Source organism: Cyprinodon variegatus, unplaced genomic scaffold (assembly GCF_000732505.1).
Source record: "Cyprinodon variegatus isolate N-32 unplaced genomic scaffold, C_variegatus-1.0 Scaffold749, whole genome shotgun sequence".
NCBI classification, from domain to species: Eukaryota; Metazoa; Chordata; class Actinopteri; order Cyprinodontiformes; family Cyprinodontidae; genus Cyprinodon; species Cyprinodon variegatus.
In genome coordinates, this window is record NW_015151202.1 from 309,341 (window position 1) to 323,054 (window position 13,714).

General features: G+C 39.1%; 2 protein-coding genes across 4 annotated transcripts in view; one reads left to right on the top strand and one right to left on the bottom strand.

Annotated features, from left to right (window-relative positions):
• LOC107098123 (atlastin-2-like) overlaps nucleotides 1-2,297 on the top strand; it is a 13,794-nt gene extending 11,497 nt beyond the window's left edge. The window contains exons 13-14 of the mRNA XM_015395601.1: nucleotides 1,750-1,764; nucleotides 1,999-2,297. Coding sequence (XP_015251087.1) covers nucleotides 1,750-1,764; nucleotides 1,999-2,136 — 153 coding nt within the window. The 3' untranslated portion in view covers nucleotides 2,137-2,297. The remainder of the gene's footprint in view (nucleotides 1-1,749; nucleotides 1,765-1,998) is intronic.
• Nucleotides 2,298-5,794: 3,497 nt separating this feature from the next.
• slc29a1 (solute carrier family 29 (equilibrative nucleoside transporter), member 1) overlaps nucleotides 5,795-13,714 on the bottom strand; it is a 23,209-nt gene continuing 15,289 nt past the window's right edge. For all 3 annotated transcript variants that reach the window (XM_015395607.1, XM_015395608.1, XM_015395609.1), the window contains exons 9-13: nucleotides 13,166-13,251; nucleotides 12,590-12,698; nucleotides 9,140-9,225; nucleotides 7,178-7,377; nucleotides 5,795-7,004 (exon numbers count right to left, since the gene is read on the bottom strand). In XM_015395607.1, the coding sequence (XP_015251093.1) occupies nucleotides 6,893-7,004; nucleotides 7,178-7,377; nucleotides 9,140-9,225; nucleotides 12,590-12,698; nucleotides 13,166-13,251 (593 nt within the window). In that variant the 3' untranslated portion in view covers nucleotides 5,795-6,892. The remainder of the gene's footprint in view (nucleotides 7,005-7,177; nucleotides 7,378-9,139; nucleotides 9,226-12,589; nucleotides 12,699-13,165; nucleotides 13,252-13,714) is intronic.

The window sequence follows — 13,714 nt, forward strand, 5'->3', positions numbered from 1 at the left end:
CGTCCTCTTCCACAACATCTTTGTCCCCGCTTTCCTCCTCTAAATAAAAAATGTATGAAGGAGGAGACTCATCCACGACCTCCGACACAAAACTCTCCTCCTCTTGCCTGTTTCTGTCCATAGCGTTCCTTGACAGTGTCGTTGCTAAGTGCTACTTGGTCCCAATATAATTTCCCATTGGGAACCTACTAGCACTAAGTTGCTAACTGGTTTGCAAGATGCTTCCGAGGCACTGGCCACAACCAAAAACCTTGAGTCTTCCGCCACAACAACCCCGCCCTCTTGATAAACAACCAATCACATTCACTTTACTAACTCGTGTAAAGTTGGGCACCACTCGGGAGAATTCGGAAATGGAACCGCTTGAACAGCTGCTTCACTACGACTTTAATGCTAGCATTAAAATCAAACTTTCTTCTTAATGTCTCTTAATGGTACGTTCCATTGCTAATACTATACTTGATAGAGTAAAATTGGCCCCATTGAAACAGAGATATTATGACATTATTGGTCTGGTCTGCTCTAGTTTTCTACCTCTACTTCCTGTTGATTATAGACAAGCATAACCTAATGTATGATATTACACTAGCTGGTTTATTCGCTCCAATGAATGAATTCATGGCTATAGAGACTCTCTGAAAGTTTAAATCAGACTTTGAACTGGTAAAAAGCAGCACAGTCCAAATTGGACATCTGTCAGCTTAATATGAAACAGTCAAACAACTATTGTTAAATCATTTTATTGAAAGAGGCATGACATAGTTTTCTAACGATACTGCATTTGGTGGCTAAAACACAGAACAGCAGAACTCTTCTGCTTGTTCTCGTAGATCGCGCTCATACTTGCCAAGGTCTTTTACTTTTTTCACCTTGCATGGAGTTGCCGTTAGTGTTGGAGTTAAGCTGGATGCCAGTCGCTTCTGTGTATCCATCCACAAAATCCACCTTCAATATAACGCTTAGATTGTTTGCTAGGTTGGACCCACTGAACATGAACATCCGCAAAACATCATGCTAACTCCGGACCAGAACTACATTCAGATAATTGGGCTACAGGCTTATAGATTCATCAGGGCTGAGCTACTGAGGTGTCAGTCTGCTCATTAAATGATGTTAAATGGATTTTTATTTACCCTTAATGAATAAATTAAGGGTAAATAAAAATCTTTTTTACAGATATTTTTCAGTAAAAACTTGCATAATGTCTCTTTAATAACTTAATAGAGCAAAGGGGTTTTATTTCCTCTGCATTAAATGTCCCTGGTTGGTTGGTTATAAGAATTTGTCATTTGTTTTTTGTTTTTTATTGCTGTTGGTTGAGGTAGTACACAAAGAATGTTAGTTTGATGCATTTAATGAAAGGAAAGACTTTATAGTAATGTTAAAAAGTGATCAGAAGATGGTCTAAACACATAGCAGTGGCTTTGGTAATGGAACAGCGTGCAGAAGAACAAGCTGCAGCTTTGCTGATCAGGGCTGCAAATTGTTGCTTTTTGACCACATTGCTGTTGATTGTGCTTTCTGACCTTGCTGCTGTTATTTGTAGCATTTGAAGGTTGATCCCATCTTTATACAGGTCATCATGGTTAACCTTGCAGTGTTTTGAGTATTTTGTGCTCTGTAGTTCTCCTTCCACCCTGCCTTCAGCCAGACCAACGCATGCAAAGCCAGTGTTTTTTATCAGATGTGTCCCTTATGTCTCCTCTTGCTTCTCCTCCTTTGTCTCTTCTTGCCTCCCCTGCTTTTCAGAGGACGGTCAGAAAGGTGAGACTTGCGGCCTCCGTTTTCCGTTCCTCCTCCTGCCCACCTTTTACAGCATCCTGCCTGATCTCCGTCCTCCTTTCTTTTCCACTTCTATGCTTGAAACCCAAACAAGATCCCACTTTTCTTTTGTTTTATTTTCCTGTTCATCCTCTTCTCACATTCGCCTTTGCTTCCATCCATCTACATGTCAGTGGTTGTGGTTTTAACTCTGCTGTTCCTCCATGCTTTCCTCAGGTTATTTCCAAACTTTTGGAGCCTGTCAGGAACCACCTGGCGTGGCCCCTCTCTCTGCTCCCTTCCCTCCCATCAGGAGCAACACTTGGACTCAAAGCTCTGGTTCCTCTCAACAACAACTACAAGAAGACCAACTAGCTGCTGGCCAGCTGGTGGATCTAAGACTTTACACTTTGCTCCCCGTGTAGAAACGTCCTCTTTTTTTAATCATTTCTTTCAATCCTTTTGTTGCGGATTCTTTGATTTTCTTTGCTCAGTGTGGACTCCTGCAGAGCTGCAGCCATTTGTGGATCTTAAAAAGGCAAATTGTTTAATAATAATCTACTTTAGATCAATGTAGAGAATGTTAAATGATTTTATTTGAACATCTGTTAAGCATTTTGGAGACTGCATCCTAATTTTATTTCATGGAAGTTTTTCTTCTTTTAGTTCCTTGTTTTGGCATCAATGCTTATTGTTTTTTTTTTTTCTTCCTCTTTTAGGTTTTGAAGCCACTAGCTGATAATTATATGGAGGACAGTGTCAGACAGACGGTCTTTAACTCCATCAGAGCCAGCTTGGCAGAACAGGGTTCACGGCCCACCAGGTTAAAGACTGACTGATGCTCCTCTTCGGCCCCCCCATCACGCACGCTGTCCACTTCTAGAACTGTGGGACTAGTTGAACACCAAAGCTGACCCTCTTTTTATGTTTGTTATTTTTCGGGCGTAGTCTTGTTGCCGCCCGTCTGTCTTTGTCTGTGGACCTGTAGCCTTGCAGTCTGACCTGCTCTTCATCGCCCCCTGGTGCCTCACACAACATGCTGCACAATCAAAGGAAGGAGCAGAGGAGCCGGGGGCATCATCCTGCGGGATCCTCTGCCATGCTCTGTTTCTTTGGTTGTTTTTTTTAATTTTATTTTTCCTGATCATCATTGTTGCTGGAATCTGACTGCACTCAATATTAGGAAAACTGACACCGCCGTGGGTGGCTGCTAACATCGGATGCACGCTGCGGCACTTGAACGTGCATGTTTTCCTGTCTTCAGACATTTTCCCAGGGATCTACTAACCCATTCACTCTGAAAAGCAGGATTTAATTCCTGCAGTCAGTTCTGTTGAAGTGAAAACGCAAGTAGAAAGGAAAGCTAACCTGCAGAGCAGGGAACGAAGCAAAGCTGTAATGTTTTGTTTTCGATCAGATCTGAAACACTATGAGGCACGGTTTTTATGATCATCCTGTGGGGTCAGGCTGCCTTCACATGAGAAGGTTCCACATTTTCCTTGTGTCCCTTTAATATTTCGTATAGATAACTGAAGAGCTACAGGTAGCACCAAGTTTCTCCCTACTGTTCTTTAAGGGGGTCTGTTTGTGATTTTTAGATAGTGAAGTGTGCTCTGAAACTACCTTTGGTGTCTCATAGCATACGTGCCAGTATTCAGCTCTGTGCATGCTGTTAGGAGCTTTTAGAGCCCAGCTATAGGCTAGTGGTTAATTTGAAACCGTTTTCCCATCCATGCCCTCCAAAAAGCTTCAGCAATTGGCTGCAGTTTCAGACAGGTTGTGGTATTTTTCCAGCCTCATTTATTCTGATTTGTTCTGTGAGGAGTAAATGGAGAAGACCCCGCCTCATGTCTTTGCTGTTTGAACCAGCTGGGAGCTTTAGCTCTGCTGCGACAATCATTCAGAAATTAAATTCTTTCTGCTGCTTAGATTTTTGTCCATCAGGGCTGGACCTCCCAGAAGTAGAAGAATAATGTATTTTAATGCACCTCACCAACCTCACTGAGGAACTCGGCCATGTTTGTTTTTTAGCTCCTCACCAACAGCTGCATGTGTCTTTTATTCTGATTCCATCCTCAGTTTCTAACTACAAACACAAGTCTCATAATGTACAGTGTCTTTTTTTTTTTTTTTTTTCTCGTATTATAAATCAGGCATGTGTGTTAATTATTTAAGTAAATAGTGTACACATTTTATAGAGAATCACTTTACCATGGCTATTTTCTTGTCTGGAGTAACTTTCCAGCGTGCTTTGGTAAAGGATGGGCTCCTGCTTGTAGGCTCGCCTTAGCTTCTGTTCTGTTCACCAGAAGGGACGGACGGCTGCATGTTGCGGTTATTGGACTGTTTACTGGGCTGCAGACATTAGCCTGTCTTTTAAAGATATCTCTGGTAAATTATTTTTGATTAAAATGTTCATTTTAAGAATAAATCACATACACAGTCCTGCTGGTTGTTCTTTTTTTTCTTTATTTCAATTCAACATTTAAAAGCTGCCATCTTTGTTCATCTGGTGTTTAAATGATAAAAAAAAAAACAGATCTTTCACAGGTCGCTTGTATAGATTTCTCATTTTTAAAAAACTGATTTTGTATTAAAATGAACAGAAAATCATTTTAAAGCTTATTTCCAAAACTCAGAAGAGCGAGAATATTTGGAACAAATCTTATGAAGCAATTTTAATGTAAAATGTTTTCTAAAAATATCAGATTTAAACTTTGAAACATTTAGGAGTAAAAATTAATGATGTACTGGAGGTGTATTTGTATTGGTTTAATTTGGCCACATGATGGCGCTACAGTGAAAGAAAAAGGACCAGACTACAAACTCCTAAAACCTAAATTCAGTTAGCTTAAAAATATCTACTTTTTTTGTAATATCAATGAGAGAATGTCATCTTTAATAAATATTTAAGTTTAAAACAAGCAGTAAGAGGCTGATACTAGTAAGCTATATTCTAAGAATTAATTTAAATGATTCTGGCTTACTGTTTATTAAAAATCAAAGGTTCATTTAATAAGATAAATACAACATGTCAGTCTGCTCTAATAGATTGGCACTGAGGTGATGAGGCTCTGGTTCTGCTTAGAAAACCCATGTTGATTTAGTAAACTTCAACCCACACAGTAAATTATGTAGTGTTAAAGTAACACTTTAAGATTGTATTTGGTCCCACTCTGATTTAGTGTTAAATTAGAACACTAGGTAGTGTATATTTTATTCCAGTTGTTGCTGTAATAACTGTAAAAGAGTCGATGTACTTACACACTGCATATTTAACACTGTAGGATTTACTGTGCATCTGCTGTTTGAAGGTTCCTTCTTACAATCTGAGGTTTGTTGGCCAGTAAGCCCTTTAGAATAGTGGACAGGTTCAAGCGCTGCTAAAAATGAAATGTACATGAAGCCTAAATATTTTGCCAGAGAACTGGACTGACTTTGGAGGTGATGAAGCAGTGAGACGATACCAGCAGATGACGGGGCTCCCTCCTCAAATCAACTCAAGCCTAAAGCATCTTTGACTATGCGCCTCCAGGCTTTCCACAAACTAATAAATTGATCTTTGAATCATATTTAAACTTTACTTTTATTTATAAAGAGGACTTTGGACCCCTGACAAGTTTTTTTTTTTAGTCCTTACTCCCATTTGGTACTGATGTTTTGGAGAGCTGTACTTCATGACCTGTATGTGTGGTGAATCCTCCAGCTCAATTCCACACTCTGAATCTCCCAAAACCTTGAATATGGTTTCCTCGAGAAAAAGAAAAATAGAAATCCCTTTACTTATACATTTAATTCCCCTCAACATTAAATAAAATAATTGTCTTTTGGTTAAAATCCAGTCATACAATGTGATTTACAGAAATACAAATTTTTATCAAATCTTGTGAAATCACTCTTTAGACTGAATCACTGAAAACCTTTCAATTAGTTTTTCTATCAAAATTCACCTTAAGCCTCAGAACTAAGAGGAAAGCTTAGCTACAGATTTAAATGCTGCATTTCCAGAAATGACCAGCAGGTGGAGCCAATGTTATTTTAAAAATACATTTATTTTGTTCACATGAAATGATCTAATGGCGTCTATTCTGCTTTTAAAGCATTCATCGGTTAAAATCTGGTTACTATTGTAAAATGAAAGAATACAAAAAACAAAATGCTATCAAAAAAACACAGGCTAATCAATTTAAAGTGAGAACTTGCAGGACAAACTAGCTGGTATAAAAATCTAATTCTAAACTAAGAATGAAACGGCACACTTCCTGACTTTTAGGTTTAATTACATTTCAACTAAATTCCTAAGGTTTTATGTCACAAATAGCTGCAGGTTGTTCTGATTTCATTCATTTTCATATTGCTTTCAGAAATACATGCTTTGTATAACAGTTAAAAAAAAAAACAATATAAATAGTCAAAATGATGCCAGAGGCAGTGGGTGGAACCAAATCACTGCTCACTGACCCCCAATAAAAAAGCAAAAATTAGGATGAGATTCATCTTTGCATTGTTTGTTTCTCTGTTTTAAAAAGGGAGCGTAAATAGTGACTGCAGTAAAGCTTCCCTTCAGAGTTCATCATGTTCTTTTCTTATTTTATTTGGTTTCCTCACACAATCCAACAGTCCATCATGAAATGGCACTTTTTCATCTGTTATATTTAAATGATCACAGCTAACAGATTATACCAACTGGTTATAAATATTGACAGGCTTAGGAGCAGCAGCTAACAGCACTGTTTATACATCTGTTAACTGGATGCCTTAAATGAGGTTTCTGTTATAATTAAATATCCCATACAAAGGCTGTAATAGCACTATTGCTCTAACAATCCCACCCACCCATCATTTTATACACAGGATGCACCAGGAGAACCGCTGCTTAAACACCAATCCGTATCTAAAATTTCTCTAAAACTTTTGGTTTAAATTAAAAGAATTTCCTGACTCTGGAGTAAAAAAATAAAAACATTAAATTAATGTTTTAGCTCGTATTGCCAGGATGAGTCCCTGCTAAAAAAAAAAAACATATGGAAGACAGAGGGTCTCTAGTCTTCTCTGGCTTGACCTCCACTCAGACTCGAGACAAGCGGAGGCGATGAAGGCGAGGTCATCTGATGTACGTCAAAATCCACGTTTAGACCATGAACCGGGTAGCAAAGGACGCTGCAGCGCCAAGCGCCAATCCCAGGGACAGGAAGAAGGCCATGATGGCGCCCGCTGTCTCCGCCTGATGCTGTGGTACCTTCCTGCAGGAGGAAGAGGTATCAGGAACAGGCTGCTAATCAGCAGACTACAGGAAAACTTTATCATTAAAGCACCAATATAATGTCTATTAAAATATATGATTATTATAAATTAAATATTAAGAAAGCATAACACTGCAGGCCATATTTGAACAGTGTGAAGCAGCAGCCCTTACTTTGGTCCAAAGCACATGCAGAGGCTGGCCAGGTATCCGTTGGAGAAAGAGAACAGGATCATGAAGAAGATGTACCAGGCGTCATGAGAAAACACCACGGGGAGGTAGTTCCGAGGCTGGACGTTGCACAGCATGAAGAGCGGGATGAAGATCACCCTCACGCCGCACAGGACAGGAAGCCAGATGCTGTCCTTCCCCGGCTGGACACACATGGGACAAGACTGAACTTTAAAACCAGCAACAGATTAGATCTACATAGAAAGAGAGATGGAAAGGTTCCAGTAATTTCTTTATAAATTACTACCATTTGTGCAAAACTTTTGAAATCATCAATATAAACTCAACATTTTCTCCAGTAGTTTGAAAACCTCTCAACTCCAGAGGAAGCAGCTTTTTTTTAAACCAGTGGAAAGCTCAATGGCTCCATCCACGTCCCTGTGATCCAGACCCGTCCTGCTTTAACCTTCTCATTTCTCACTTTGTTTAATTAGAAGCTTTAACAAAAGGATGAGGAGACGTTAACGCTGCGTTTACCTGCAAAAGCAGAGGAATCTAGACAGACCCTGATAATCTCTGTCTGCTGCTGATAAATAACCTCACGTGTCTCTGCAACAGCTGACAACGACGAAGCAGCATTCCTCTGCAGGACAGCGTGCAGTAAGCAGACTCATTCACCCAGACCTAATTCTATTACATCACAGGAAATTAAGACTTCCACACTGTTCCATTTTATTTTCTGGATAACCTCCAAGTTGTCTCCAGGAATTAGCCAAGGGTTGCCCACACCCAACACATTGGGGCGGCGTATAAAATTAGGGTGATGGAAAGGAGGCCGTCCAAGTTTGAGTTCATCCTGAAAGATGAAGAAGGAAACTAGCAGTGGGAATAATTAAAACTAGTAAATGTAATTCCATTCTTTAAAAGGAAGGTATCAACTTTCAATATAATCTTTTTTTTTTTTATAAGAATTTAAACAAAACCAAAGTACTCATTTAAAAATGGATACTTCTTTTTTAAGCAAAAATCTTTAAACTCCTCTGCGTGCAGGTTTTATTTCTAAGCAGTTATTTGGATCTCCTGTCCTGATATGTTTCAGGTCTTCCTAATGTTTCCAGATTGTTGATTTTCCTCTTTTGCAAACAGGAAGCTTGTAAAAGTAAAGATGCTTTTACAACCTTCCCTTGTTTAGTTTTGTTCCACATCTGATCCGCTGTTTGGCCAAACTAATAAAAGCTTATAATCCTCTCCAGCTGCCATCTGCAAACCCACTTGCAGAATTGATTTTTTTTTCTTTTAAGCCAAATATTCAGTTTTCAAATAAAATGGTTTTTTTTAATCTTGCTTTCTGCTCACTGTTGATGTTCCTTTCAGCAAGGCGCTTAACTTAAAGTTAAGAAAATACATTTTTGGAACAGAGGGATCCAGAAACGCCTCCCTGACTCCAGGAGACTCAGCGTTTAACCGAGGGCCCCTCAGCTGTCTGTGACCCCGCGGCCATTGATAATGACCATGAGAAGGATAGGAAAGCAGACCTGTAAAAGCCTCATTATCCCTTTGCACCTAACTTTATAGAAACTTCGTAATAAAATACACAGACTGCTCTCTAAAACAGACCCCTGATCTCTGCAAATAAACTCTTCCTCTGGACTTTTACCAGGAAAACAGCTTTTGTTTTTCCAGCATTCTTCACATGAATCAGGATTTATTCTGGCAAACATCTGACGCAGCCATTAAGCTGTCAGCCCTGGGGGTGTCATCACCGCAGGGGAACAGGCACTAAGTGTTACTAAGCGTTGCAGTCCCTTTAAATGGATCAAACTATTGAGCAGCTTCACACGGCTCTATGTTGCTGCTGTGTGCGAACTGACCGACTTAAAACAGCCTGTTGTTTGGTCAGAGGCAGCCGCTTTAAGCGCAGCTGGTCCGTTAAAGTTACACTGCTATGTCGGTGCCGTTACTGACCCACATGCAGACGGCCGTCAGACTCCTGCCAGCCCAGTCCATCACGTTGAAGAGGAGGAAACACGACACGGGCATGAAGTATGTTTCTGGAAACAGATCAAAACAAGGAGGGTTTGAAAACAGACATGGCTCATACCTCTGGAAAGCAAACATCTATGGCGGTATGGAGGCTGAGGTGGAGAGTCTGCTGCTAGACTGAGTGGAAATAAAATGTCATCCTCATTTAAACAGCACTTCTTCTAAAGGAGCAGCTTTATCTTACATTGAATTTACCAGATTTTAGAGTATTCATTCAGAAATAAAATATAAAAGTTGTTTGCATAACTTTTTTTCTAGATAACTGGAGCCACTTTATATGGAGTCAACGATGCATTTAATTACAAAGTTAATTAAATCTAATAATTCAATTTAAAAGGAAAAAAACTGAGACTCATTGCATATAGAGGGATATACAGTATTCTAAATGCTTACTGAGAAAGTTGAGTGGAAGGAAGAAGTGTGGGTAGAAAAAGTTGTGTTTGAGCTGCAGCCAATCAAAGGACAGTGAAGCAAAGCCGATTGAAGAGGTCATGGATGCTGCAGAAGTCGGTCAGTTTAAAGTCCATCAAAAGGACAGATCGGGTAAATAACCTCAGGCCGTCTTATTGCCCATGCAGGGGCCTCTTTTGAAACATTATACCAAGGCAGAGGAGGAAACAAACTGGTGTTTCTCTTTGGGCCAAAGCTGCGTTTTTAGATAACAGTAAATGTTGCATTTCTATGTAGAAGAATAGATGTGAGAGAGCATGTTTACATACCCAGCAGAAATCACATAGCTGAGGATAACTGCTTTATCAGCTCTACATCAGGTTACATGCACCACAGACATGCATGATTCAAGAAATCCTTATCTACATGTTCCTGGCTGCTGCTGTGATCAACACAATGCTTTTCAAAAAAATCTGCATCTCTTTGTGTCCTCTCTGAGGTTTTGGAGGATGCTAAGAGTTTCTCTGCTGTCTAACATATATATTGGCTGAAAAATCAAGGACTGTTGATGTTTTTTATTTACTAAGACAGAAGAACATCCTGTTTCTTCATAGCTGTCCGTTTGTTAAATAATAAAATAGATCAGAGAACTGTGTTTAAATGCAGGGGAGGAATCTATGGCAATGCGATTATGTGAAATCCTGATTTTCTTTTTTACATGTTCATTTCAGAATCAGGGAGACAATCACATTGCTGTGTGCATGTAACTAGTAACTGAGTCTGCAGAATCAGTCCAGATTATTTCTAAAGTCCAGTCAATGCAGTCAGCTACCACATCATCTTAGAGCACGTGCTCCTACCTTCTGCTGTTGACCTGCATGGATGTTATTTTCCAGCAGAAGTTGAACATGGGATATGGGTTAATATGAAGAGGAAGATGAGACACCAGCCCCATTAATGCAGAGGACCTGCGGTCTGTTTCACAAAGCAGGTTTAACAAATCCAGATTCAAATCCGCAACTCTAAAATTACGCTGAGTGTTTGGTTCATAACAGCTGCTCTCAATTAGTTCAATCAATTTTAACAAGGTCCCTTCAGAGTTAGGCGAGTGCGCAGTCACCATGACAACAGGCAATGCCTATTTCACTCCACTGGAACTAGAGATTTTAATGCAGAAATGCAAAATAAATTAAATAAAAAAGGGAGAATGCTTAAAAGACAGAGAAACAGCGCTACAGCTACAAAGGAGAGCAAGATGGCGAAGGAGAAGATTGTTGCTTGAGTTAATGCCTAAGTTTATAAAAAGTAGGCTATGGCAGGCGCATTTTTACATTTATTAAAAGGAGTCCTCTGCGGTTCCATTTGTAGATCACTAAAATAAGATTCTTTCTGATCAAAATCAGACGCCTAGACCTATAATAGTATATTTTCTTAATTACATTTTTGTAGCAGAAGCTGAATTTTAGAAAGTAAGAAAAATATATACTAGTAAGAATTAAGTTGTATATATCATAAAAATTGTTTACACAAATTAAGTGACCAGTCTGACATTTATCAGCTTGTCTTTTTTCATAGTTAAAGTAATTCAAATGCTGACCAGTAATGTTAGGAATATGGAGATCTGAAATTGATTTCTAGACATCCAGAATGTTTATTCTAGATGTGGAGAAAGTCATTTTGTTTGAAATTGTCATTTAGACAAAGAAAATATGTTTTTTTTTTTAGATATCAGGAATACATATTAAGTAAAACTACTACATATCAAAAGACTATAATACTACCGATTTATTTCTTGAATGGTAGATCATTACCTTACCATACCAACTAGCTATATATACACTGACAGGACCAGAGTGCTATACACAATCATAAAATACAATCTAATTATAAAATCTATTTATCCGTTTAGGTGAAATCTTCTGGCAGCAGGGGAAAATGAAGTCTAAAAATGTTTTTCCATATATAGAACCTGTGCATCATCATGGGTCCCTCTTAATGTCGATTCAGTCTTCTTTTACACAGTAAATACAAAGTGGCTGTTTGAAGCCGCGTTTCGGATATTATCATGCCAGTAAATGGTTGTTATCAGCCCATAGAATAGCTTCAGATTGTGCCAGTAGACTCCTTAGGTTGTTATCCTCGAGTGAATCCTAATCCCAACCCTAAAGTAATTCCTTTCCCCCACAGAATTAATGAATCTATACATGTGTAATCTGAGAATAATTTCAGGTGTTCTTCATGTACTGTAAACGTAACTAAATAGAAATATAATAATCCACATCTCGCTAATATTAAACAAACCAAAAACAAGTAATCTCATATCTCTGTGAAAAAGTGCTGATAATTCTTAAATAAGATCCTCGTTAAAAGGACTTGCAATGTTTTAAAACCTAATGTGTGTAACGGACCTAGTGAATGATATATACAAATATATATTTCTTATGCACAAAAATCTGACTAAATCAGGAAATAAAACAACGTGACTGGTTATAAGGAGAGCAGCGACAGAGAACAATACGAGTTTACTGAAGGAAAACCTGCTAAAGACCAGGTTAGCTCTGAGGAGAATGTTACAATGGTGACTGAGACCAAGATTGAGGAAACTCTTTGTGAATCAGAAAAGTCAGAGTTTCCCTGTTTTCAGGTTTAAAAACCCAGAGTAAGTTTTCGGTAAACCTGCTTCATGAAACTGACCCCTAAAGGTCCATATCAAAGCCACCTGGGCTTCCTGAACACCTCAGCAGAGCCACAGAAACAGAAACATCCAACCAATACTGCGTCAAACAGGCCTGGGCATCATACCTGGTTTGCTTTCCTAAAACCCACGGTGTGGGGGACGATCTAAGAGGAGTAAAAACTGGCTCCAAGCTGCAGCTTTTTAATTTAGATATACATAGAGCCATTCTTCTGCCAAATATTAGAGGAATTTCATTTTTGCACATTTAGCAGCTCTGACCGAACCTCCTTTAAAACCAGACTCACCCCAGCTGCTGCCGTTCGCTATCGTCGACTTTACATCAACGGTCACTGCTGGGAACATCCCGATGGTGACGGTGAAGATGAAGCACACAGACAGAGCCATCACCCAGATCTGATCAGAGAGAATAAAGATGACATCATCAACGTGCTGCTACCAAAGGTCACGACCTGCCAGCCGAACCGATTTACGCCATTTACACAAAATAGTCCGGAAAGGAGTAGGTAGAGTCCAAATATAAAGGCAGGACAAACACAACAGTTCAGAACCAATCAGATCACTATGAATGTGAACTAAAATATATCGGGGGGTTTTTTTTTAAGAAAAGCTCTTATAGCAGCGATAATAACCGCTCTTTCTGTCAAAAAAACAACTAAAATGCAGCTAAGGTCTTGATTTGTTATGGAAAAGTGCTGTAGCATTATAACCCCACCTCCCGCACTGTGATTGGTCCAGAGGGCACAGTCTGGTAAGGCCGACACGGCTACAGACCTGCTACGTTTTTATAAAAATATATAAACATAAATGTCTGTTCTTATGCTCCCATGACAAATAAAAAGTGAAGAACCGATCATCTGCACCTGCGTAAAGATGTTAAACACAGATGTGCTGCCACTGGTCTCCTCCTCAATCAGATTCGTACCCGGCTGCTTCTCTTCTTGATTTTCTGGGGTAACAAAACAAAACAGCTCACTGTTATTTTACAAATCTTTTAAAATCAGCAAAGAAGACACAGCAACTTGGTTAGTCATACAGACATCCCTTTGGTTTCAAAAATAACTCTTTTATAACCGTAACAAAGCCAAAACTGACTCACTCCAAGTCAAGTCAAGGTCAGTTCACAGCAAATATGATTTAATTTTTCCATGGAATAAGTCTTCCGCTCAGAGAAGTCCCATGAGATCGCCGTCTCTAAACAGAAAACACTAGAGAGGCATCTCTTTTTAATCTTTGCATAATTAAAAGGGATTTTGGACGTTTTCCAGTCCTTCCAATAAGGCAGAATAAAAACCTTGTTTATGTTTTTAGGATAAAACAAACAAAACAGCAAGTTCAGGCTCAGACAGGCCCCAACAAGTTCTAGATTAAAATGACATTTTTTTTCATAGGGGAACGACCTCAGATGAGCA